This window comes from Cyprinus carpio, unplaced genomic scaffold (genome assembly GCF_018340385.1).
Source record: "Cyprinus carpio isolate SPL01 unplaced genomic scaffold, ASM1834038v1 S000006538, whole genome shotgun sequence".
Classification (NCBI taxonomy): domain Eukaryota; kingdom Metazoa; phylum Chordata; class Actinopteri; order Cypriniformes; family Cyprinidae; genus Cyprinus; species Cyprinus carpio.
This window is the reverse complement of record NW_024879203.1, coordinates 216,397-244,314: the sequence shown is the minus strand read 5'-3', so window position 1 is coordinate 244,314 and position 27,918 is coordinate 216,397. Positions and strand designations below refer to the sequence as shown.

The 27,918-nt window shown below is 36.1% G+C and overlaps 1 protein-coding gene across 1 annotated transcript; it reads right to left on the bottom strand.

Annotated features, from left to right (window-relative positions):
- On the bottom strand, window positions 1-26,768 carry LOC109061787 (oxysterol-binding protein-related protein 6-like). Its single transcript, XM_042754537.1, has 13 exons — window positions 26,643-26,768; window positions 26,246-26,337; window positions 25,814-25,904; window positions 25,553-25,730; window positions 25,142-25,428; window positions 18,395-18,532; window positions 18,235-18,298; window positions 13,993-14,071; window positions 10,384-10,528; window positions 2,735-2,885; window positions 2,525-2,651; window positions 1,118-1,240; window positions 1-826 (listed from the first exon to the last, which is right to left on the bottom strand). Exons 1-13 carry the CDS (start codon window positions 26,766-26,768, stop codon window positions 715-717), a joined length of 1,713 nt encoding a protein of 570 aa, XP_042610471.1. The 3' UTR covers window positions 1-714.
- Window positions 26,769-27,918: the final 1,150 nt, after the last annotated feature.

Sequence of the window (27,918 nt, the reverse complement as noted above, 5' to 3'; positions counted from 1 at the left end):
TTGTGTTCAAATTTAATATTTATTCAAGTCTCATCTGATTGGAAATGCATTCATACAAGAAACTGCACATAACCTAATTACACTCTTCACCAAAATATTTTCAGTTGATTTGGTTGAAAATTAAAAAAGAAACATGTCATTTTCATTATATTAATTTGAGGAATTACCTAGCACAAAGTATTTTATACAGCGAGATCATGCAATATTTTCTAGCAGAAATAATTAAATTCATCTGGTAAAAAGCATAACTTACAGCAAACAGTATAGACATGCACAATTTACACATACAGGTCTATTAAAATGGGAAACACTCTGTACTAAATTCAATTATGTATATCAAAGACCCTGACATTAGAGCTTACATTTCAATAAAAAAAAAAGACTTTAAAAAGGGGAGGAAATATTTTTAAGACATCTATTCATTACACATAATATGGAAGGTATTTTTGATTAACACACACACACACACACCTATTTTTAAATAATCACTAAAAATGAGGGTGGTACGGCTTTAGGAATATCACAATTTAGATTTAAAAAAGCACCGAAACTCCATTCCTGCATTGCCTTTGAAGTCTTTGTTTTATACTAAAATTCACAACGGTTACGTAAAATATAATTATATACATACACTAAACCATACCGACATGCCAAAATTCATGAGTTTCACTAACAGAATACTGGGATATCACAAATCGCAGGACTTCAATTCCATCAACACCACAAATCCAGATTTTCAGTGCTGGCAAATCCTGGATTTTCTCGCATCTTCCAGTAAATTCCATTTGTCACCCATACCTCTCTTCCAGCATGATCTAAGGATTTTCTGATGGAAGACAAATATTTGTACATGGTTTTAAATAAGGTATTTACAAATACACTTTAATGGTATTACTGTAGTTCATGAATCATCCATGTTGATTCACACTCTGAATACGTAGACATTCATGGCTTTTTTTTAAATGTGTTATCTGCAGAATATATACTATTAACATATGTGTTCCCCCGGCATTATTTAACTAATCTGAGGATTATAATTTAATTTAATCTGAACTAATTGCTTCAGATTGCCAGCAGATTTTATAAGCAGAAATATGGAATAAATAGTGGGACTCACACAAAGAAACGTGGAACATGCTCTTCACCCCTCTTGGTCATTGCCTTACGTCTTTCACGTTGTTTCTCCTCTATTTCATCCTTACGTTTATCGGCTTCTTCCACTTTGCCCTCTTCAAGAAGCCTGAAAGGAAAATAAATAGCTAATTTAAATACATTTTCCAGCCATCTCAATATCTTCACTTGCTATGTTCTATGCACTAAAACAAATGACATTCAAGTAAATTTGACCAAAGTGGTAAAATACAAAACTTTGATGACTGAAATGAGATACCAAGTAAAATAAGTAAAACTTTACTCCACCCAATAATGAAAATTCTCTCACCCACATGCTGTTCCACGTACTGTATATAGACTGACTTTCTTTAGATGTAAATAAACAAGAACTGAAGAACAATGTTTAGAAAAACCATTTAGAAAGTGCATATAATGCACGTGTATGTGTCAGACATTCACGTGAGAAGTGATGCAGAAGAACTGAAGATTATTACACGGTTACAAAACATTTCACAACAACGTTACATCACACTTCACATATGATGAAAGTAATATACATCTGGTGAAGAGATGAGAGAATTTGCATTTTTGGGTTGAGTATCTCTAAGTATCTTATAGTGTAAAGTCAGTTGATTAACCTGCAATAAACATTAGTACAACTGTTAGTAAAGGGTGATGCTGACACCAAACTCGTTTAAAAGAAGAAAAAAAAAAATGTATATAGGTTTTGTTCTGACCAAGGTTTTGGAAGCAACTAGTTACATGTAACGGAATTACGTAACTTCATTACAAAATAAATGTAACTAATCTGTTACAATTATTGAGAAAAATGTGAGTTTAGGACACAAGAGGACACATGCTTATTTAATAACTGCTTTATTTCCTATTTGGTTTTGTGTATATGCTTTATTTTTTAAGACTAACAGTTTTTTTTTTCCAAAGCATTGTTAGATATAAGTGCCGCCTGTCAAAGATTTGACTTCAAAAACAGTATCATAGCTTTCAAACTATATCTTGTTATTTTAAAATCAGTATTTAACTTTAGAGCGATCTCAAAGTAAAAAGAGGTGCTAAAGTCTGATTTTGTGGTGGCTGTGCTTATTTTAATTTACAGTAAGTGATGAAGAATTCTGTCTGACAGTAATCAGTGTTGATTACGACTGTAAGGTTAACACTGCCTGCTTTAAATGTATGAAAATGATTAACAGTTGAAAACATTCACTAGAAAAGTAATGAAAAACTAATCAAATGTAATCAGTTACATTAAGTAATTGAAATAGTTACACTACTTATTACCTATTAAATAGGATCATTTGTAAACGGTAACGTATTACGTTTCCAAAGTAACCTCCCAACACTGTTTGGAAGTAACAAACAGATATTGTTTTCTCTCTAATTACTGCCCACATACCTTTGGTCTGGACGAAAACGAGTGTCTGTCATGGGCAATTTATCCTTTATGTCAGGCGTCAGGTCATTGAGCTCTCTGGCATACTGGGAGAAGCCATAGTAGTCAAAGTAATCATCTGGTTGAGGATCTGTGAATTACAATATAGACAATCTAATTCAACATCCAACTAAATGTAAATTGGTTAGGACTACCGTGTGCATGTTCACTTACTGGGCTTCCAAATGCATTGTGGGTTGGGAAGTGTATCACAGAAGATGCCTTCATGCCATGATCCCCCGAAGCGGTGAAGCACTTTGCCAGCACGGTCGAGGACTGTGCCCTGCACTTCATTCTTGCTGTTTTCGTCACCCCAGTAACGCGACTGGACAAATGAGAATTACATTAGTGTCATATACACTTCACATCTGAAGAAAGTGACATACAACTGGTGATGAAGTGAGTAGAGAATTTGCATTTTTGGGTGGAGTCTCTCTTTAAGAATCTAATAGCATAAAGTCAGTTGAGTAACCTGATGATCACTATCCCCATCACTATGGAAACCTAAGCAGCATAACAGAAGAATAAAACCTTTAAAAAACCTTTACAATACAAGTTAAAAAGTTTTGTTGCTTTTAGTCTACAGCAGGGATGGGCAACATTGATCCTGGAGGACCATTGTCTAACGGAGTTTAGATTAATCCCTAATTAAATAACTGCTTGTAATCAGGGGTGTATTCCAGAAAGCACTGTTAGCTTACCGTCAGCTAAACCCTGAACTCTCGTTTGATTAACCCAAACGTTGCTTACTTAAGGTATGTGGTTCCAAAAATGCGTCCTGGAGTAAGTTCATTCAACTCGGAGTATGTTCCTGGTTAAGACTCAAGACATTCTCACTTTCTCAACAGAGGGACGAATCGACGAGTCACTATGGAAACGGACGCTAAGAATAAGGGTGCCACGCTGTTTCTTTCTTCTTTTGTTCAGTGGTAATTTACATACTTGGTGCATATCGCCACCTAACTATTGGTTGTGCAATTATTATTAATTTTTTTTTCTGTTTAATCTTTAATCCTTGAGAACATGAATTGTTTGTTTTGATGTTAATTATATATTAAGTCATATCAGACATGTATTTTGATTTAGAATTTAGACATTATAGAAAATACCGTGCGAGATAATATAAAAAAAATGTAATAAATAATATAAATTAAACATTACCTTCACATTTTTGTAAATATTTTATTATACCTTTTCATGTGATAACACTGAAGAAATGACACTTTGCTACAATGTAAAGTAGTGAGTGTACAGCTTGTATAACAGTGTAAATTTGCTGTCCCCTGAAAATAACAACACAGCCATTAATGTGTAAACCGCTGGCCACAAAAGTGAGTACACCCCTAAGTGAAAGTGTCCAGATTGGGCCCAAAGTGTCAATATTTTGTGTGGCCACCATTATTTTCCAGCACTTCCTTAACCCTCTTGGGCATGGAGTTCACCAGAGCTTCACAGGTTGCCACTTGAGTCCTCTTCTACTCCTCCATGATGACATCTCGGAGCTGGTGGATGTTAGAGACCACTGTTTGAGGATGCCCCACAGATCCTCAATAGGGTTTAGGTCTGGAGACATGCTTGGCCAGTCCATCACCTTTACCCGGGTCGTCTTGGAGATTTGTTTGGGGGTCGATATGTTGGAATACTGCCCTGCGGCCCAGTCTCCGAAGGGAGGGACTCATGCTCTGCTTCAGTTTGTCACAGTACAAGTAGCTCCAGTGCCAGGAGCAGCACTCATGCAGACCCAGACCATGACACTACCACCACCATGCTTGACTGTAGGCAAGACACACTTGTCTTTGTACTCCTCACCTGGTTGCCGCCACACATGCTTGACACCATCTGAACCAAATAAGTTTATCTTGGTCTCATCAGACCACAGGACATGGTTCCAGTAATCCATGTCCTTAGTCTTCTTGTCTTCAGCAAACTGTTTGCAGGCTTTCTTGTGCATCATCTTTAGAAGAGGCTTCCTTCTGGGATGACAGCCATGCAGACCAATTTGATGCAGTGTGCGGCGTATGGTCTCAGCACTGACAATGCTGGCAGCACTCATATGTCTATTTCTCAAACACAACCTCTGGACATGACACTGAGCACGTGCACTTAGCTTCATTGGTCGACCATGGCAAGGCCTGTTCTGAGTGGAACCTCTCCTGTTAAACCGCTTGGCCACCATGCTGCAGCTCAGTTTCAGGGTTTTGGCAATCTTCTTATAACCTACGCCATCTTTATGTATAGACCAACAATTCTTTTTTCAGATCCTCAGAGAGTTCTTTTCCATGAGGTGCCATGTTGAACTTCCAGTGACCAATATAAGAGAGTGAGAGCGATAGCACCAAATTTAACAAACCTGCTCCCCATTCACACCTGAGACCTTGTATCACTAACGAGTTACGTGACACTGAGGAGACAAAATGGCTAATTGGGCCCAATCTGGACATTTTCACTTAGGGGTGTACTCACTTTTGTGGCCAGTGGTATAGACATTAATGGCTGAGGGTTGAGCTATTTTGAGGGGACAGCAAATTTACACTGTTATACAAGCTGTACACTCGGAACCGAGAACACTTCCCATAACACCCAATGTACTTGCTACATCGTTAGAAGAATGGCATCTACGCTCATATTAGTCTGTTTCTCTCTTATTCCGAGGTCACCGCAGCCACCAGATCCAGTCTGTATCCAAGTCAGAGGGTCACTGCAGTCACCCGGATCCAGTATGTATCCAGCCCAGATGGTGGATCAGCACCTAGAAAGGACCTCTACATCCCTGAAAGACAGCGGAGACCAGGACTAGAGCCCCAGAGACAGATCCCCTGTAAAGACCTGGTCTCAGACGACCACCGGGACAAGACCACAGGAAACAGATGATTCTTCTGCACAATCTGACTTTGCTACAGCCTGGAACTGAACTGCTGGTTTCGTCTGGTCAGAGGAGAACTGGCCCCCCGACTGAGCCTGGTTTCTCCCAAGGTTTTTTCTTCTCTTCTGTCATCGATGGAGTTTTGGTTCCTTGCCGCTGTCGCCTCTGGCTTGCTTAGTTGGGGACACTTCATTTACAGCGATATCGTTGACTTGATTGCAAATTATTGCACAGATACTATTTAAACTGAACTGAGCTGCATGATGACATCACTGAATTCAATGATGAACTGCCTTTTACCTGTCATTTTGCATTATTTGACACTGTTTTCCTAATTAATGTTGTTCAGTTGCTTTGACGCAATCTTTTTTGTTTAAAGTGCTATATAAATAAAGGTGACTTGTAGCAAAGTGTCATTTATTCAGTGTTGTCACATGAAAAGATAAAATATTTACAAAAATGTGAGGGGTGTACTCACTTCTGTGAGATGCTGCATATATATATATATATATATATATATATATATATATATATATATATATATATATATAGATATATATATATATATATATATACATATATATATATATATATAGGCTATATTACATATCGTAATATTACATAATGATGTGCGCTATTGGTCACACCCACTGAAGGCTCGTCAGTAGATCACATGTGCACTGAAGTGAACTAACCCTGGAACATAATTTGCTCCGGAGCAGGTTATCTTCAGAGAGCAAGTTGCTATGGATACTTACATATCCTGAAAGTAACCTCCGATTTTCGAACCGAAAGCTGAGGTTATCCGCTCGCTTATCCTCAAACATACCTGGGTATGTCACATAACCTGCTTTTTGGAATACCCCCAGGTTTGAATTTTCTTTATTTAACAATGACTCACAAAGGAAAAATTGTGCAATCAAACATTTTATAGATGAATGTTTCCAACACCTAACTATCACTTGTTCACTATACAGAAAATAATTTGACTAACACTATATAAGATAATTAATGACTTCAGAAAGAAGGCAGTATCGCTGTTTGACAAAAATAGGTACGTCTATTAGTAAAATCTGTTGACTTCAGCAATCTTTTTTGCAGTATATGCTAGTGGTCACGGTTTAAAAAAAAAAAAAAAAAAAAAAAAAAAAAAAAAAAAAAAAACCCTTCTAGAAGCAGAACCAGTTTTCATTTATACTTCTGCATCGCTGTCCACATCGATGTGCAGTACACATACAAACCGCTAGTCTGCTGTGTCCACGGGCATGTAGGTGGTGTAACCTGAAGTACCATGACAAAAGCCAAAGAAGAAGTGGCTCGTCAGAGAAGCATTATAGCCGTGATGGCGGAAAATAAATATTAAATTAAATCATTATTTTAAAACTACAAAAAGGAGACAACAACGGAACAGTAGATGGCGGCAATTTTTCAATCTCCACAAGGACTTGGCATATCCATGGCAGATCAACATTGTTTGTCGCAGACAACTACTGAAGTATAATGCTACGTAGTTTAATAAATAAGAAACTTGTTCTTTGCTTTGTTTTACTTTAAATAAGAAGGTGTAACATTAAACTATATTGAAGTGGACAAACACACACAAAACTCAAGTATATATGGAGGAAGGGATTGTAACAGACCAATCACAGCGCTTGCGGTCCACATAGAATTGACACGCTGTTAGATTTTTTAGGAGAGGTGCACGTCAGGCTACGGTGTAGGCTACGATGTAGGGTGCTTGTCTATGCATAGGTTCGAAGCAGAAGTATAAATCAGCCTTAAACATGCAATTTATTTCCCAGCAGTTTACCTTCACAGACATAATCTACTGTTTTTGTAACTCTTGTGATGTTAACGTAAACTTGTGTGTGAATGAGAACTTAATTTAGTACTCACATGTGACAGCCGCTTTCTGTATATGTGCTACGAATGTGTGTGTGCACTTAGGATGGGTTAAATGCAGGGCACGAATTCTGAGTATGGGTCCGTACTTGGCTGTATGTCTCGTCACTTGTCACTGTATGTTACATCACTTGGAAAAGGGGGCGGAGAGCAGCAGCTCATGTGCCTTTAAAGAGACAGGCACGAAAAACAATGCGTTTCTTCTTCCACTCAAAATAGGCATTTTCAAATGATATAATAAATGATCTGTGGAGTATTTTGAGCTGAAACTTCACAGTCACGTTCTGGGGACACCAGAGACTTATATTACATATAGTAAAAAGGAGCATAATATGTGTCCTTTAAAGTAATGTAACTGATTACATTTGATTACTTTTCTAAATTTCTAGTGAATGTTTTCAACTGCTATTCATTTTCAAACATTTAAAACAGGCAGGGTTAACCTTACAGTAGTAATTAACACTGTTTACTATCAGACTTACTCAACACTTGAATTGATTATAATAATTTAATTTTAAAGTCCAACCACCACAAACTCAGACTTAAGCACCTATTTTTACTTTGAGATCGCTCTGAGGTTAAATAATGATTTTAAATCATAAGAGATTTTAATAGCGATGATACGGTTTTTAAAATCAAATCTCTGTATATCTATGACAGGAAACACTTGCATCTAACAATGCTCTGAAAAAAGCAGCTAATCTTAAAAATAAATAAATAAAAAAAAGCATAGCCTATTCATTATACTAAATAGGAAATAAAACAATAGGACATATGCTTATTTAATAACTGTGTCCTAAACTCTTGAAACAATGTCTCATATTTTATAGTAGTCGATTCAATTTGGGAGAGAAATCAATCAAATCTGTATGTGAGTGTAAAAATATTAAGATGTAACCCACTTTGTTATTGACCTAGTGCCGTGAGACGTGAGAACAGTCCGCTATTTAGGTTTGTATAGAGTCATTAACTTTAACGTTAGCTAGTTTTAGCCAGAGATACCTTGCTGAAGCACAAGATGTGACATTAACGTTCTACTTGAGCAAATGAAAATTGTAACTTAATGAAAGTATGACAACCCAAAAAAGAAAGAAAACAAACAAACAAAAAAAAAAAAACACATTTCTCTCTTCATTGGGATTGGGGGTGAATGCTTTGGAACATTTTGCTCCATTTTGTTTGGGTTTAGGAAATAGAATAAAATAAATTCCATTGCCTATCCTCTCAAGATACCTGGAATCACTGTTACAAGTACCCCAGGCATATCGTTTTTTGAAGCATAAACCCCATCAAACCGATGCAAGCTTTGGCTCTTCCAGTGTTTCTCTATGGCACTGAGACCTACAGATGTTGCAGTTCTGCTCCCCGTGCAACTTATACTCAACTGTCATTGGCTCATCTGTGTTCGAGGGGAGGGGCTTACTGATAGGTCAATTGTTAACATTTTCATAAGTAACTAACTTAAAATACACTTTTTTCATCAGTAACTGTAACCGATTTCAGTTACATTTTGTAATTAAATTACGTAATAGTGTTACACACTTATAACTACTCCCCCAAACTTATAACAAAAATAAACGTAAAAATGAAAAGCAGGTTTTTGTGAATAGATTTGTTTTAACCTGCAAATTCCTGTAAACTTTTCAGTTCAAGGATAAAATAAAGCAATCAAACACAAACACAAAACAAAAACAAACGCAAAAAAAAAAAAACCTAAAAAAAAAAAAAACCTGACCTATTTAATCAGAGATGGCGGAGAGTCACGTCTAGATGTCAGTAAATTATTATTTTCAGTGTGTATTTGGCTTAAAAGCACAAGTGTTTTATACTGGATGCTGGAAGTAGTTTAGATATTCCAGTCCCCGTGCCCCCCAGCTCTTCATATTTTGCACGTCTCTCTTTGTTAACACACATAATTCAGATAATCAGCTCATTAGAAGTGAGCTCCGTGCATGAACTGTGTTCTCATTGACATGGTCCCTACACAGTGTTCATTGCTTCCTTCTCCCTGAGCAGGGGAAATCTTTACCTCACATCAGAACATTCATTCATGGATTTGCGCTGCACAACATCTTTACACATGGACAAGTGTGACATCATATACCATCATGGCGGAATATACTGTGATGTACACTTCGCAGGGCACTTATGTTCGAGTGGAACAAATGTCTGAAGCCATAAAAGAAACATACTGTGCAGAGCAGGGGGTGCGAGGACTGGAATTGAGAACCGCTGCTCTACACTGCTCAAAACTCATGTTTGAACCATCAGTGGCAAATCCTTAACATATGTAAACGTTCTTACAGACTGTGAGTCAGAAGCGCCAGCGTTGTAGTCTTCTCTCCCAGGATCAGGAAAATGTGCTGCACACATCTGAATATTTGGGTTGAACTGTTCTGGAACAGTGTTGTAAATACAACTTAACCACTGATTTCTAGTTGTGTCCTCTTTTGGAAGACCAAAGTATTTTCGCTTTCACAATGAAACATTGTGAAACATAGCAACATAGCGCCAGCAGCAACAGCAAGAATCAAAGTTACACCTTCTTTCTTTGCGTGAACATTTGGGCGGCTTAATTAAAAACTTCAGTCAGATTTAAGTAAACATGTGGGGGCCTGTTAGAACGAGCAGTTTTAGGAGGGCGTGGCAGAGTCTTAACTTTTATAAAGAATATCTCTTTGGGTTTCAGACTTTAGTCTTCGCAACTTAACAGATCTTCTTTAAGCACCAAGAGCTTGTAACACTCCAAAGAGAAAGGAAAACTTGAAATCGCATCGTATAACCCCCTTAAAGTGTCATGACAGAGCGTTGGAGTTGACTAGTCAATTAGTTGGTGCAGCTATTATTAGTTGCACCAACTAATTGACTATTTATATTATATACACACTTGTATTCACAAATGTAAATACTTTTTGGGGTTTTCTGGGTGTGGGGTTTTATGCATTGTTTAGATTAATCTTGACCACTCAAAAATGTTTGCACTTGTATGCTGTGCTAGTGACCAAAAGCCAAGGCCAGGATTTTCACAAAGTAAAACACAAAAACAACTAAAACTCACTTTGACAAATGTGATCTTGCAGGTGCACTCATCGTTGTTGAGGTTACGAATGATGACGTCACCGTAGTGCTCGAGCCATCTCTGCTGACTGAACACATTGTGGATGCAAGTGACTGCTTTATTCCACTCATAATGATCACCGTAGCTGAAGAGAAAAGATCAGGAAAACAAATCATATACAGTGACCAGATTATTTTTGTTGATTAAAGAAAAAAAAATAAATAAATTGTACACTACTTGTAAATTCAAAATATAATTGTTTCTTTAGATTTCGGATGAGACCGACATGGCCTTTACATTGCATTACATGTACCAAAGATGCAACTTTACATTAGTTAAATAAGACAGACTTATTTTTACTATTACGGCTATTGAGATGAACTATTAATGGGGAGTGTTGATTATAGCATTTATTTAGATCTACTCCTGTCGCATGAAAGGTTGCAACGATGAGCATTGTAGCCAATGAGACTGGGCGCATGAATGCAACGATCTCGTCTTTTTGCAACTCTAGTTTTGAACTTTCACAAATGCTTTCATTATAACCAAGTACAAACTCCAGTGTTTCCCCCAGGTTTACGGCTTTGGGGGTGTGGGGGGGGGGCTTTTTTTTTTTCCTGGACTTCTTTTTAATGGTTTAATGGTTTTTTTTTTAAAATTACATGTTTAGGGCCCTATCAAATGTTTCATTTTTTCCAACCTTATGTTTTATTGTTACCAAATTCTGTTTTAGAATGTCTAATTATTTGTAAGCATAAAAACTAGTTTAATTTCTTCTTACAATAGCCTTATGATTTTTTTTGCTCAGAAATTCTAAGGCATAAAACATTTATTTTATCTTTTAAGTAATGAAAATGTAATTATTTGAAAAATGTCATTTAATATTACAATTAAAACGTTAAATATTGTATAATTATTCCTATTATGCCTATACTGAACAATCTATATTTCGCAAGCGCAAGTTTAACCAAACTTTTATTTTGACAGGTTGACGTGAATACCTTTACATTTCTGTGTGTATATGATATGAGGATAGATTTACAAAAATTAAACAGTCAGTTGCTCATGAAGTGACTCTCAGAGCAGCTCTGGAGATGTGCTTCAGTACAAGTACCAAACCACGCGGCTGCGCTATTCATTAACACAGATACACGCAGAATTCATATTTAAATAATCATTATGTGGCTTAATATTTACAAATACTAGTGGGAATGTGTTCACGTGTGTGTGTGTGTGCGCATTGGGACGGTACTCTCCGCTTCCGCTGTACGCGATACCGAGCGCGCGACCATGTAACAGAGACCCGAATTGACATGCGTCATGTAAATAAGATCAATAACATACGGCTATTTAGTTTGTGTAATAAAAGAGCAAGGTATAGACCTGTTCTATCGAAAAGGTAACTTTAAATGATTTCTGTTGTGGTATCGCGCTATAGAGAAAATGTAATTAAATAAAATGACCTCGACCTTCAAGGGGAAACACTGAACTCTAAAACTTACAGGATGTTTTTAATAGTACAATGTCAAAACATTCCAATTCATGACCCTTTTAAACTAATCTAAATGTACATTTAATTTTATTTAATATAATGCATCACACAGTGCTTTTAGATTATGGGTTTCTTCAGTTTGTCAGTTTTGCATGGCTGCTGCCTTCGGTTTTTCATATTCTATAGACAAGAAAAAAGCTTGATGGAAATTTCATTTTTTATCCATTGGGTAGTAGGGGTGGGACAATATATCGATATGGCCATATATCGTTGTCCTCCATGCGATACGAGAATCGATATTTGGCGCCAAATATTGATCTTTTAATTACTAAAATAAGGCGCTCTAAATAGATTTCACCTGCTCCCAGCTTCAAAAATGCATGGAAATTGTGACCTAAGCTCTCCGCTCGGTTCACAGGTGGATTTATGTCAATGAAACTGGATGCTCTCTCTCTCTCAGATATTGCAAGTGCACTTTATGCAGTGGGCACCGACTGGCAGAAACATAAATCTGCACCTATGGCATGGACGACGAAACAAACCCTTATCAGAGCTGTAATGCGGCGAAGAAGTGTGCAGTGTGTGTGCTGGCCGCATGTCTACATTTGAAATAACGAACCTGAGTGTGCAAAAGAGGTGATGTGAACGGCTATTTTTCCCTGCATGTCATGTGTGCAGGGCTCCATTTTTATGATGAGAAGAAAGGTAAGGTTGAGAGAATGCACTCCAGGTAAGTTTTGAAATGTACCAGGTTTACATATATATAGGCTCTATATAAAGTGTGTTAAATGTGTTGCTTTACACACAAAGACAAGTGTAAGCTTTGAATCATAATAAAATGATTAATTTACATAGTATGTTAAATTGGATTTATAGAACCTTTTTATCAGTTTGGACTTGAAAGAGAAAAACTGCACTTAACCTTTTCACAGGAATTTGTTTTCATAGTTATATATTGTGATGAATCTTAGAATTTTCCAGCAATATATCGATTATTGCAGAATCAATGTATCGTGATATTATCATTATCGTGAGCCATGTATCATGATTAATATCGTATAGTGAGGTACCCTGTTGAGTAGACATTTCGGCCACCTGAGCAAAAACATTCTTTATACCAGACCAGTGCACATTTAAAAAAAATAAATAAATAAAAAAAAATTGTGTACCTTTGTGCTATTTATATTTAGTTTGACCCTTGATGTAACTGAATGAAGCAGATATTGCTCATGAATTCCCTTTTTGAGCTCAATTATTTATAATATAAAATATATGCAGACTGAAACTAAAGCAGTTAAACTGAGAATAGAATTGAAAACAAACTGAATCATTTAAAGTAAGCTAAGATCTGTAAGTTAAACATTTTCAAAAAAGACATTGTGAATTCTTATAGCCTATAATTATCTAAACATCCCCATGCAGTAGAGTTGTACACTATCTGTATGTTACTGCAGAGGTCTTGTTTTTGTTACCATTTTATTACCGTTCTGTGCCCATCATCTGCTGTTTCCAACACTTAATCAAGCCGCTCTTCTTTAAAAACATGATGTTTTTTATTTCATGTCATTGCGTTGGCTCGTGTTTTGAGTTATTTCGTCAGCGACCAATAAAGTATTCGGCGACTCATTTGGCGCACATCATTCTCTTCTTTATGAAACCTGTAAACAACATTCACCAGTTCTAACTCTTTAGAGGTTTGCCAGTGCATTGAAATGATTTCGCATTTATTAAACTTAATCATGCATCTATTAAGATCAACAGCGATTCTTAAACATCACTGATTGAGATCATTGTGTTCACGCGCTCAACAGATATGACTGTGATTGGCTTCAATGATCAAGCTTCTTACTTTTGATCAGCAAGCACTTATGTTTGTACACTTTTGGCAACACTAATTCCTGGTGGCCCTGTGTGCTACTGTGTGACCATGTGTGATCCTTTCCTTTCAATGTGCATTTTAAATGGCTACATCTGGAAATAAAACTCAAAACTGAATGAAAAAATGAATATCAAAAGTCACTTTTAACATCTCTCAATAACTGACTATTTTAAGTTTTAAGTTAGATAAAATTATTTGAGTCGCAACTGTGTAGAGAGCTCAGTTGAACCATACTCACTTTGGCAGAGTGACATTAATCATTCCAGATGAAACGATTTCCACTGACTTCCCCCAGAACTTATACTTCCACCTCTGGTCTGAAAATGTAGAATGACTGATTGAATGAATGTACGAATGAACAAACAAACAATAAAAATAAATGCATATGTTTTTATGTTTATATTAATATATATATATATATATATATATATATTATATTTGAGGTGTGTGACTTCATTTGGTAGTATCATTATTTTAAAGTAAGGAATGGCTCATCTGCGGTGTCTCAAAAACATTCCTTGTCAATGTTAGAATGACACTGTACTGTCAAATGCCATGTAATGTTGAATGTACTGTATAATAATTGTACATTTTGTATTTAAAAAAAAAGTTGAGGATGTGATTTCTGCTTAATTATTCATGACAGAACATGGCGCTAGCCTGTGACAGTCTCTTTAAAAAACCGAGAACTCATGTACAGTTGTTGACAGGACCAATGACCATGGAGGAAAGCCAGGCAACACCCTTAAATTCTTGAACTGAATTCTTAAAAGGAAGCCTTATGAGACAATCCGGTGGTAAGTAAAATGATGGAGATATGGAAACAACTTACTATGAATGAACATGACAAAAGACATTGGGCTGGCTTGACTGTCAGGTCCAGACCCTAATCCACTTTGAGGCTTGCTTGACAAGGCGGGCAAAACACTGAACACACCCCGCGACACAGCAGATTCCTCCTCATTTTGATTAGACACTCAGCCCAGTTCGTTGGCTCCTCTCTTCACAGATTTTGGGGTGGTGTCTCAGTGGGCATAGGCTAATAAACCACACGGTGCTTAGAAAATGCAAAACACTGGTGTGCAAGACTCAAAAGGATTGGTTGTCATGGACCAGCCAAATGCTGCATTTATAGCAAATACAAAACAAGCCGTTAGCAAACCATGTCTGCAAGCAAGAACTGGCAGTGTTTTTTTTTGCTAGTGGCAACAAATGCACCAATGAAAGGCAGTCTGCAGTACTTGACAACGAGGATTGGTCACACGTTATTTTAAGGTCCAATTCTCACCATTAACAAAACAATCGACTTTTGCCTCAAACTCCTAATTTGCTGCTTATTATTAGTTAGTACGGTAGTTGTTAAATTCAGGTATTGGGTAGGATAAGTGATGTAGAATATGGTCATGCAGAATATGTGCTTTATAAGCACTAATAAACATCCTAAATGTTAGTAACAGGCATGCTATTACGCAACTTGTTAATAGTAAGAATTGGTTTTCTTCATCGCTTTCAAATTGTAAATTATTGATGTGTCTGTTGTTCCCCCTTCCCTGTTTGTTTGTATGGATGTTTTGTTTTATATTATCACATTACTAGCATGGTCAAGGTCAATTTATTTATATAGCACATTTAAAAACAACTAGTGTACACTAAAGTGCTGTACAAAACCAATAATAACAAGGAGTAAGAAAATAAAAGAAAACTACAAAAACAACAAATAACCAATAAAAGAGATTGTACACATTACAGTACACAAAATAGAATTCAACCAAATGCCAGGGAATACTAATAGGTCTTCAGCCGTGATTTAAAAACCGTAATGGAAGGGGCAGCTCTAATGTCCTGAGGTAAGCTATTCCATAGTCTAGGACCAGCTACAGAAAAAGCATCTGAGAGTTCGAGAAGATTGTTGGTAACTCAAAAAACTCGGCCAGATACGATGGGGCTACACCATTTAGTGTTTAAAAACAAATAAAACCTTAAAATGCATTCTATACTGCACCGGTAACCAATGAAGGATGCTAGGGACTGACTGGTGGAGATGCTTTCCCTTCTCCTAGTGCCAGTCAGCAACCTCACGGCTGCATTTTGAACCAACTGTAAGCGATACAGTGAAGATTGAGATCTGTATAGAGGGCACTGCAGTAGCCTAGTCTGGAAGAAATTAATGCATGGATAATCTCCAAATTCTTAAATGAGAGCATAGGTTTTAAGTTTTTTAAAATTTAAATCTGTGTCAAAGTTACACCTAAGTTTTTAGCAAAAGGATGAATATTGGAAAACAGAAAATCTAGATGACAAAAAAAAAAAAAAAAAAAAAAAAAAAAAAAAAAAAAAAGACAGCACCTGAAGGCCAAAAAAAAAAAAAAAAAAAAATTCAGATTTATTTTCATTTAATTTAAGAAAGTTTCTTTCTTTCCAGCATTTAATATCTGTAAAACATTTGAGGAGTTCATAGTAAGAGTACTCCGATCTAAGGGGGATGTAAATCTGTGTATCGTCAGCATAGCAACGATACAAAATATTTTATTTCCTCATGATAGAACCCAAGGGGAGCATATACAAACAGAAAAAAAAAAATAGACTCAAAAGCGACCCCTGAGGTACCACATATGTGAGTGGTGCGAAAGAAGGACACATTTCCAATCATCACCTTTACTAACCTATCAGAGAGATATGAAGATAATCTAATGCCACGCCCCTAATGCCAACTTCATCACTTAGACGAGTAGTGTGATCAACTGAATCAATTTCAGAACTAAGATCAAGTCAAATTAAAATGGCAGATTTACCAGTTTACAGAATCTAAAATACAGGAGCAGACATTATTAAAAAGAAATCATCTCTTCTATTTCCACATCTAGGTAAATTCAGCATGCTCTCAGGCAGATTAAAGAAAAAGCCTTGAAGAATTAAAGATTAAAGAAAGCCTTGGAAAAATGGCTGGCTTGTTGAACTTGACCAGACATTGTAGCATTAGAATAAGCTTATGATCGGACACAAAAAACAGAAATATTATACAGGAATACCAAAGGATAAGACAAGATCAAGTGTAGAAAATATGCTGTGCTTAAAAAAAAAAAAAAAAAAAAAGATACAGCAACAGGAGTCTGAATAGTCAGACGGTGGTTTTGCCTTCAAAGCTCTTGGATAAGTTTAGAGTCAGATATTTTTGTCTCAGAAGAAGAAGAATATTTCTAAACAGCATTTCAGTATGTTGGCTTTCTCAAGCCAACCTAAATAGTCAATACTAGCTTTACTAGCACAGGATTTTTCAGAGGATCCTGCCTAAACTTCTTATCTACAACTTTTCATTCTCCACCAATGCTGACCTCGAGACAAAGGTTAGTGGCGACTAGAAGAGATGGGTGTGTCTGCTTAGCCTGAGCAGCACTGACTTAAAGAGCGGTTTCACACTCCGCTGAACAAGGCATGACTAGAACGCAATCATTCCAATTGTGTGAGGTCTCTTCTGACACTGCACAGAAAATAAAGACATTTCTGGGATACTTGGCCAAGTGCTGTCTTTAATAACAGCCAAAAATATAAAATGGTTTTGAGAAAGGGGTAACTGAAAACCATTTTAAACTTTACAGGGTCTTTGCATGTCAGTCACCCTGCATAGGCCCGTCACGGCGACATATTGTCTCAGAAATAATTGTGATTAACAATAATATTGTAATTTTACATCCATTTTATACCACTGACTATATAATATTTCAGCAGTACCTATCAGCACCATCAAAGCATCACCTGGGAAATGCTGAAGCTGATATTGACATCAATTCAATGCACTGAACAGCGCTGATGCCAGTCTTGGGAAATCCCCTTAAATTTGAATACTACAAGAAAGATATTGCTACCAACTTCTAACATCTGATGGCGAACAGTTTTTTTTTTTTTTTTCCATGAATGAACTGACCCGAAGACTTAACCGCACACACTCAGTTCCCCATCACAGGCAGCTCCTCCATACAGAGCAGACAGAGTCCCACCTCAGACACAGAGAGCAGATGAGACATGACAGAGGCAGCATAATCGGCTACACTTTGGAGAAATGTATTTATATCTTATGTAAACCGCAGTCACATCCATATACTGTGCGATAAGTTGGTATAATGATTAACACAACAAGCCTAGTTCTGCAGGACCTACTCTGTACTTGACATCACAGGAAAATAAATAAAGAGCCATCTGGAACAGCACAGATGCTGCAGAGGGAGCCCTGAAGTGGCAATAAAGAGGGTGTTTTTCCTCCACAATTGCTGATAGCATAGAGGCTGAGGTCTGATCAGCTATAGCTAGACTGGAAGAGAGTGTCTGATGTTCAAAAAACCCAAAATACACCAAAAGCCATAGTAAACAACACTGCTTGGCATCAAAAAGTGTTCCATTGTAACTGCTTATTGGGTATCTCTGTTTTAAATTAAATATTAAATGTAACATCCCACATGAAGAATGCATCAAATTTGGACGTTACCTTGCCAAAAGCTGAAGTTATCAGACTCTGCATGGCAGGCCGACAGAGGTGGGTGATGACTGACCTAGAAAGTGGGGGGAAAAAAAATAAAGTGTTAAAATGCAATTATTTAAAATACAGTCCTTCATATTGTAATGTCCTATATATGAAGTGTTCATACCTGCTCTGCGATATAACGGAAACCATGGTCCTCCCGCACATTCTCATACGTTTCCCCTAGAACAGGGTTAAAGGGTTTGTAACGATTACGCCAGCTGGCCCAGGCATAGCCTGAAATAGAGAACACAGCCACATAAACCTGAAAGAGAGGGGACAAAAGGCAAATTACAAATAATACCTCAGACTAATGCTGCACATGCAGTCAGGTCCACTTATTGAAGGTTCTTTATAAACTTAAAGACAAAAGTTAAAATACAAAAAAACAAAACAAATACAATATAGATTCTCACGATAAAAAAAAGAAAAGAAAAAAATCTAAAAAAAAATGTAAAAATTCTAATTACAATTTATTTATACAATTTGGACGGGGTGTTTTACTTAGTGATTTTTTAAAATCAGCGTAGCACCATTTTGTCAAATCTGAGCTGTACGCACAAAAATGGCGCTACGCTGATTTGGAGAGATACAGAGGAGAGGAATTGTTGAATAAAGTCATTATTTTTGTTTTCTTCGTGTACAAAAAGTACTCTGGTCGCTTCATAAAGTTACGGTTGAATCACTGATGGCAGGTGGACTATTCTGATGACGCTTTTAATACTTTCCTGGACCTTGACACTGTTGTTTATTTGGCAGTCTATGGGACAGTCTCAAGCCTACCGGTTTTCATCCAAAATATCTTAAATTGTGCTCTGAAGAGGAACGAAGCTTTTATGGGTTTGGAACGACATGGGGGTAAGTGAATAATGACAAAATCTTCAATTTGGGATGGAGTATCCCTTTAAAAGGCTCATTATTATGATTTATATGGTTTATTAATAAAAGGTGCAACTAATAGTCGACAAATGCTTAAAATGCATGACTACTAGTCGACCAGAAAAATCTTTAGTCGAGGGCAGCCTTAATGCATATTAACTAATTGTTTATGAGAATCATACATATAACAGGCTGACAATTAGCTGAATATATAGCCTAATTGTTTAATCACTTGGCTTGCATTTTAAAATATATATTTGAATGTGGCAATTAACATTTTTATTTTAAAACCTTTATTTGAATATGGAAACTTAATATTGTGCTCTACAACATTTCTATGAATAAATCTCTGACAGAGACCATCAGCCAATCACTGTGTGCATAGTATGCTGACATCATCCATAGCAACGAGGTCAACCCTGCCCTTCCTCTTAGCTTAAGACTTCTGTCTATTCCTTATTAAAAGTTTGTCTCAGCAGCTTTGTGAATAGGTTTTTAGTAAAAACTTACTGCCATTTAGGAGAACTCTTAGTGGTAAGAAAAAATTTTGTGATTGTATTTTAACACTTATAAAATATATTTGGCAATGCAACATCTCCACTATATATATATAATATTATTATTATTATTATTATTATTATTATTATTATTATTATATACACACAAATATATACACAAACAATACACATATATACACACACATTATATATATATATACATATACTATATATATATATATATATATATATATATATATATATATATATATATATATATATATATATATATATATTATATATATACACCACATTACACACATATATACATATATACATATACATAGACCATATTATATATATATATATATATATATATTATAGAAAGGAAAAAATATCTACTAAAATATCTATCTATCTATCCATCCATCCATCTAAATATAGAAAGGAAATATACATATATATTTTAATAATAAAATATCTATATATATATATATATATATATATATATATATATATATATATATACATATACATATAGATATACACACATATTATATATATATATATATATATATATATATATATATATATATATATATATATATATATATATATATATATATATATATATATATATATATATTGCCATTTTGCATGTTGCCATTTACACACACACATATACACATATATATATAAAATTATCAAGTCGTAATTACGATGTCAGGTACGTTCAAGTCACTTTGGTCCGAACAACATGGCGATTTAACTTAATAAAATTCAACGATTTATTTTTAAACTCTACTTATAAAAAAAATTATGAATAAAGAATGTGGAACATGTTGCACGTTCTTGGATATACTTAAATTATAAAGGTGACGTAGAATACAATAATTCAGTTTATGGTATTTAAATTATAATATATTTTTGTATATGTAACTTACATAGGTTATGAATGAATGATGCATTTATATAGCACTTTGTGCATTGCTCTTTAACACTGTTTGAATCTTAAAAACATATGGTTGAACCATCACTTTACCACAAAGGACTGCTTTGTAAATAATATTCCTTACTTCCAATTCCTAACAAATCCAATGTCTCAGAAAAAATTAATGTTGTAACAAACTATAAAACTCTTTTCTAGCCCTTTAGATACGATTGCTCCTTAACAGTCAGACACTGTGGTATAACGAGAACACTCACGCTTTAAAGAGAGCAGCCTGAAAAATGACGCGCAGCTAGAAGAAAACAAAACAAAATGTATTTCGTATTACATGGCGAGAAAGTATTTAGGGGCCAAGCACCGAAGGTGCGTAGGCACCTATTGAAATCGTCGGCGTTATTCTTCTTCCGTTAATTCCGCCGCAAGTCTATGGCAACCGCTTGAGGGAAAGTTGTGAAATTTGGCACACTGATGAGGACAGCATCACCGCTAACCATAGCAAATTTGAAGTCTCTAACTCAAACTCTATAGCGCCACCACTTGTCCAAAATGTAAAAAGATTTATAATAACTTTTGAACCGTAAGCTACTGAAAATTCTTTTTTTCCTCTGAATCTTTGGTTCATGCAGAGTGGAATGGACCCCGAAATTTAAAAAAAAAAAAAAAAAAAAAAAAAAAAAAAAAAAAATCGCAAGTTTTAGTTTTTTTGCTATTTTCAATTGTTCAAAAAACCTACTTTTTCAAACTCGTCCTAGACGGTTAGTCCGATTTTCACAAAAATTGGCTCAGATCATCTTCAGGCGATGCCTGCAAAAAGTTATGGAATTCAAGTTGATTCGTCCAACCGTTCTCGAATACCACGCGAACAAATTCTATGAAAAGCTCTTAAAAATGCTTGTGAGGCTATAACTCCGCAACGGTTTGTATTGAGACCAAACTTGGTGTGTGTTATAATAAGCATGACCTGAGACTACCTGCAGTGTTTCGACGCAGCGCCAACTAGTGGTCAGGAGATATGAAAAATGCATATTTTTGCTTATAACTTCTGAATGGTTTAGCTAAAAATCACAAAACTGGTCTCTTTAGATTCGGTGGGTCATGTCAAGACGAATGATATCCAATGTTCACGTGTCAGCCATTTTAGGTGTCCATTTTGAATTATGTTCTAAAATGCTGTATTTTTTAACGCATTATCGCATCGCTACAAAAATAATTACAAAAATCTTCGGCTCCATGCCCTGATGCTACTCAAAGTTTGGGGGCAGCGCCACCCTGTGGTCAAAAGTTAATGAAATATCTAAAAAATGCTAATAACTTTTGAATAAATTAGACTATTGAAATGAAAGTGGTCTCTCTATATTCTTTGTGTCGATATACGAAACTGATTCTCATTTAGCGCATCAACGAATTTGCTGGAAAGATGCCAAAATGCAGCTGAGGCTGTATCTCTGGCAAGCTTTGACATTTACACCAAACTTTGTATATGCCATTGTCTCCTCATACTGATCACGCCCCATCAATTTGGTAACAGCGGCACTTATTGGTCTGGAGTAAGAGACCATTCATAAATTGTTAATTATGAAATAGAAAAAAAAAATGCTAATAACTTTGGATTGCATTGACCTATTGTAATGACACTGGTCTCAAAATATTCCTTAGGCCATGCAGACAACATACATATCAATTATGTCATAAGCCGAAATTCCTGTCCGCCATTTTGATTTATGTTGAAAACCAACTTTTTTGCACTCCTCATCAACCGTTGGTCCAATTTTCACCAAAGTCGAGTCAAATCATCTTCAGACTGTGCTGACAAAAAGTTATGAATTTCATCTCGATAGACGAAACCGTTTTCGTACAGCGCTGCTATAAACTTTAGGCACGGTGCCAAAATGACTCTAAGGCTATCTCTCTCCAAAGCTTTGACAAACTTTGTGTGCGCCATTGTCACCTCAAACCTCACACACCAAAACTATTTGATTACAGTGCCACCTGTTGGTCAAAAGTGATAACCCATTTAATCATATTACTAGTGGTTGTATTTATGATTTTTCAGCCGTTTCAATTACAATCATCCTAAAATGGCTTCAATTATGCATTTCTGCAGTTGGTCTGATGCTCCATGCCATGCAAAACTTTGCCTCTGGAGTGCTTGGCCCCGTAATTGCTGCTTGCAGCTATATTTCTACTTCTCTCTTAAAAAAAAAACAACAACAACAACAACAACTTGATCCTAGAGAATTAGTTAGTTAAATACAGATCAAACTCAAATCTCCCTTTTCTGTAAAAAATACTAGAAAAAGGCAGTATCCTAGGGCAGGGTGATTTTTTGATTTTATCTATTAATTCAAATTTAATATTTTGCCACAACTTTTTTTTTTTTTTTGAAATAGAGGAATCGTGATTTTGAATAGAAATATTACCAGACGTAAGAATTAGCCACTTTGACAATATACAAATGATAACAGTAAAGAGAAAAGAACTATATCTGACCATCATCAGTTCATAGCAGTGAATGACAACGTATCATATCGATCACAAGTACAGTATGGAGTACCACAAGACTCAGTACTAGGACCATTGCTTTTCATACCTTACATGTGACCTTGGGAGATATCAAGAAACATGGGGTTAGCTTTCAATTTTATGCTGAATTTTTTGCAGTTTGCTTACAGAGTTGGGCTTGGAGTTGAAGATGCCACCCTCACTCTGCTTGATAAGTTTGGAAAGTACTTGAATGCAGAAGATTGCTGCATTAGGTTTTATTTATGGTTTTTCTTCCATTTTTAATACTGTGAACATGAATATACTTTTGAGGTGGCTGGAGGAGTTGCAGGTGCACCAAACCCTTATTTTATTGATTGATTATTATTATTTTTTTTTATTTTTTTACAGGACCATCCATAGCATGTACTGGTAAATAGCAAAGAGTCAGAGAAAGTGGTGTTAAATGAAAACATATCCGCGTGACGCAGCTGACACAGAACACCATACGCTGTTTATTTATGTGACACTCTCCAAAAGGGTGCTAGGGTGACATGAAAACGAATTGTTGAATAAAGTCGTTTTTTTTTTCTTTTCTTTTGCACACAAAAAGTATTCTCGTAGCTTTATAAAATTATGGCTGAACCCCTGATGTCAAATGGACCATCTTATTGATGACTTGCTACGTTTCTGAGCCTTGATCTTGTAAGGACACTTGCTGTCTATGGGAGGGTCAGAGAGCTCACAAGATGCATCAAAAATATTTTAATTTGTTTACGAAGACGAACAGAGGTCTTACGGGTTTGGAACAGCATGAGGGTGAATAATTAATGACAACTTTCATTTTTGGGTGAACTAACCCTTTAAGCACTGCACACTTGGAATTGCTCAAAGATCCAGATCACATGGGGTTGCGTGGAGTATCTTTGACAAGAGTGAAAAAAGGCTGTGAAGGAAAGTGTGTGCGGAAAGCCCTTATATGGAGATGATCTGGGCATGTTTTATGCAAATAACTACTGTAACCTTTGTGCATGTGGCAGATCATTTAGAATATTCCAAATTGACTAAAATTTGGATGAGGTTAAGAACAAATTCATGTGCGCACGAATGTGTTGTGAATTAGGAGGAACGTTTTCGCAAGAAGTTCAAATGTGCATATCAATATGAATATTCTACGCAATTATTAGTGAATGAGACCCATTGTGACTCAAGATGATGAAATGGGTTGATTTCTCCCACCCAGGACAGTCAAAACCAGACTCCATCTTGAAATCATTTGACCTCTTTCTCACAGGAGTTAATTCCTCACCCTTCTCAGAAAGGAACAGAAACTACCTTTGCATAAAGATTTGCATAAGATCATTCCAAAAAGATGCAAAGAGGACTTGTATCCAAATATTCTATTGCATAATTTTATGTCACATCTGTAGCCAACATGTACCTAATACTCTTATCCAAGATTATTAATACAATTGTGAATAACTATTGAATAGACTTGACTACTGTTGACCAAGTCTGGTGAGAATCACACAAATCCCCTTAGACGAGTATCTAACTATCTACTTTTCAAAAAAAAAAAAAAAATACACAAAATCCAAACGGCAGAGTTCTTTTGGGCTGAGATAATGAGGAAATGAAGTAAACAATTAGTCAGAAAATGGATCTTTTAAGATACAAGCTCTGATTGGGGGATTTAAACTCTGAAATCTGGGAACCACAACCATGAAAGCTTGTGGAGGCTTGTTACCATAGCATTCACATAGACTCAAATGGATGGGAATGTGTCCCATCATATTTAAATAATAAGTAAATCATAAATGATAAATTAATCATTTAAAAAGGGTTTCACACAAACTATACTATATATTCACTAAGCTCCATAGTATATGTGATTATTTCAGCAAGGAGATGGGGTAGGGAATAAAGCACGAGCATAAACACAGCCGCATGTGTCAAAGGGCTTTTATAAATCTGAAAACTGAAATAATGCATAATCAGCCTTTTGGTGGTACACACAGTTAAGATAAAATTTATGCAAAGTTTTAAGCATGATGCTCCGGGCTCTTACCATTCTTTCGAAAGGGTCATCTGTGTGGTTGGCAATATCCAGGAGTTCTGAATATTCCAGCTCTTCACTGACACGCTGTAATAAACTAAGCGGTTCATTGAGAGCCACTGGCATGGAGACCCGTGACAAATCCTTCCCGATGTTGTTGTACAGGATGTTGAGGATTCCGATATGACTGTTATCAGTGCTGTGTGCAGGAAGCACTGTGCGGCGCCCACTGACCTGAGCATTAGAAGCTAAATCATTTGTGCTGGAAACACTGGCTTTGTACTTCATATTTGCAGTTTCTGAAAAGACAAATAAGAAAAACCATACCAATAAATGGGTGAATGTGCACAAAACTGAAAACACCTGCAAATGACACTTGAAGGTAGGGCATGCACTAGGCATTTTAGCTAATTGTAGACATACTGTGGCCTTCCTCTGGTTCAGAGTTGCTTGTGGTGACATCACTCATTCCAGATTCATCAGAGGTTTCATTTTCAGACAAATTCTCACAAACCACCTCACTGGCATCAAAATACTCTGCTGTAGAGTCTGCTACTGAAGGTGTACGAGAGAGCTTACGGTCCTGAGAGGGAGTGTCCTGCTTAATGACAACAGATTTATTTTAAATAAATAAATAAAAACCATTGACTTTAAAAGTTCAGACGTGGGGAAGCACACACACTGATCCTGGCGCACAGTACAGTAGGACTCATCTGAGGAATCAGATGACAATGACACAGAGTGAACTCTGGTTAAAACGTGACTGCAGCTCAAGCTAAACACAAAAAGTCAAGTCAGTAACTAACACAATTTAAGCATAAAAGGCAAGAGACAGCATACATGACAGACAGTACATACAGTGTATAATTTAAATTAATTCAGCAAATATCAGGACATAAAATGGTTTAACACACACACACACACACCTCAACTTACTGGATGAACCAAGTGGATTTTAAAACATAATTCTTTTCAATTACCACAAGATATGATAAGTAACCTTATCCCTTAGTCAGCAATAACAAAAACTGTTTATAGGTGATACTAGTAGCATCAGCTCACAGTGCAAGTCAGAAGTGCACTAGTACCATCTTAAACGGGGAGGACAGATTTTACCTCTGAGAGGGTTGTGCACAATGTGGCCAACTGGTCTGAGGTTGACTGCCGAAGGTCAGGTCCGGCCCAAGCCTGTCTGACACGCTCACGCTCTACAGCCAGGGATTCATGGATGGATTTTAGGATGAATGTACTACAAAAGAAGGAATGAAAGAAAATACGATTTTAAATTCAAAGTTGAAAATCAAACTTTCTTGCAGACGTGGGTGTAGCAGGCTACTGCACAAGAAACAACAACAACCTCATAGCACAATCTAGCACCCAAGTGTGTAAGCTTTTAGGTAGCTGTTAATTGCAAAACAACTAGAGATGTAAGTTTACACAAAATTCCCAATGAATCCCTTAACGTTGACCTTAATACTGCAAGATACATCTATTGCAGTGGCATGTCACCAACATTCGGGTCGGTCACTCCAATTTTCACAAATTTTGTGAGGTCTTCCGATGGAATCTCGATGGCACATCCACATCTCTGTGGTTCTTCTCCTCTCAGGAAGAATGTTATTTTGTGAAAAGATGCCATTTCAAAGCATACAGCTAACTTGCAGAGTAATCTCCTTGTTTGTCCCAAGATTCACTTCCACAAACATGATCAGACTTTGATAGATCTCTGTTCTTTAAATAAAACAGGCCAGGCACTGACACCTGATATTCATGCCAATGATTGAAAAACACCTTTAAACAGATGGACTCTACTTTTGCCACTCACAGATATGTAATATTAAATAATTTTCTGAATAAATAAAATGACCAAGTATATATTTTCATCTCATTTGTTGGATTGGGTTCTCTTTGACTACGTTCATTTTGCGAGCCTTAGTGCTCAAATATTGCATTAGTGGGGTCACTTAAACCCACAGAGTTGAAAAACAACCCCTGGCAACAGTGGATAAAGTAGCCCAATTCTGCAGGGAAACTGTGGACTTGGCAACACTTGTGCAGTGTGCCGTCATACGAAAGTACACAGAGGACATAGAGCAAGCGATTATGCTTTTATTTACAGTGTGATCTGCTGCAGAAGCCAGTGAAATTACACACAGGCAATATGAAAAATAAAGACAAGAGTCTTAAAACTTATGATATGAGCCCTCGTGTTTTGCTTGTATAGAGTTGTCACTGTAATACTTATGAGTTCTGACACACTGTACTTCCACTGACTACCTTTCCAACTGTCTTAACTTAATATGGTTTTATATTATTATTATTTTGCATGTGTTAATGCCAACAGCCTAAATCTTGGCAAAAAAAAAAAAAAAAAAAAAAATCATATATTATATATATATATTATATATATATATATATATATATATATAATATATATATATATATATATATATATATATATATATATATATATACGTTTTTTTTATATATTATACACATTTCTTTTAACTACTTTGTGTACCTATTGAGATTTATTACACTCAGGACCTTAAAGGGTTACAGTAGTTCAACCAAAAATGAAATTGTCATTAATTACTCCCCCTCATGTCATTCAAACCCCGTAAGACCTTTGTTCATCTTCAGAACACAATTTAAGATATTTTTGATGGAATCTGAGAGCTCTATGACCCTCCATAGACAGCAATGATATTCCCACGATCAACACAAAGAAACGTCGGACATCGGTATAAAAGTGCATGTGACAGCAGGGGGTTCAGCTGTAATGTTTA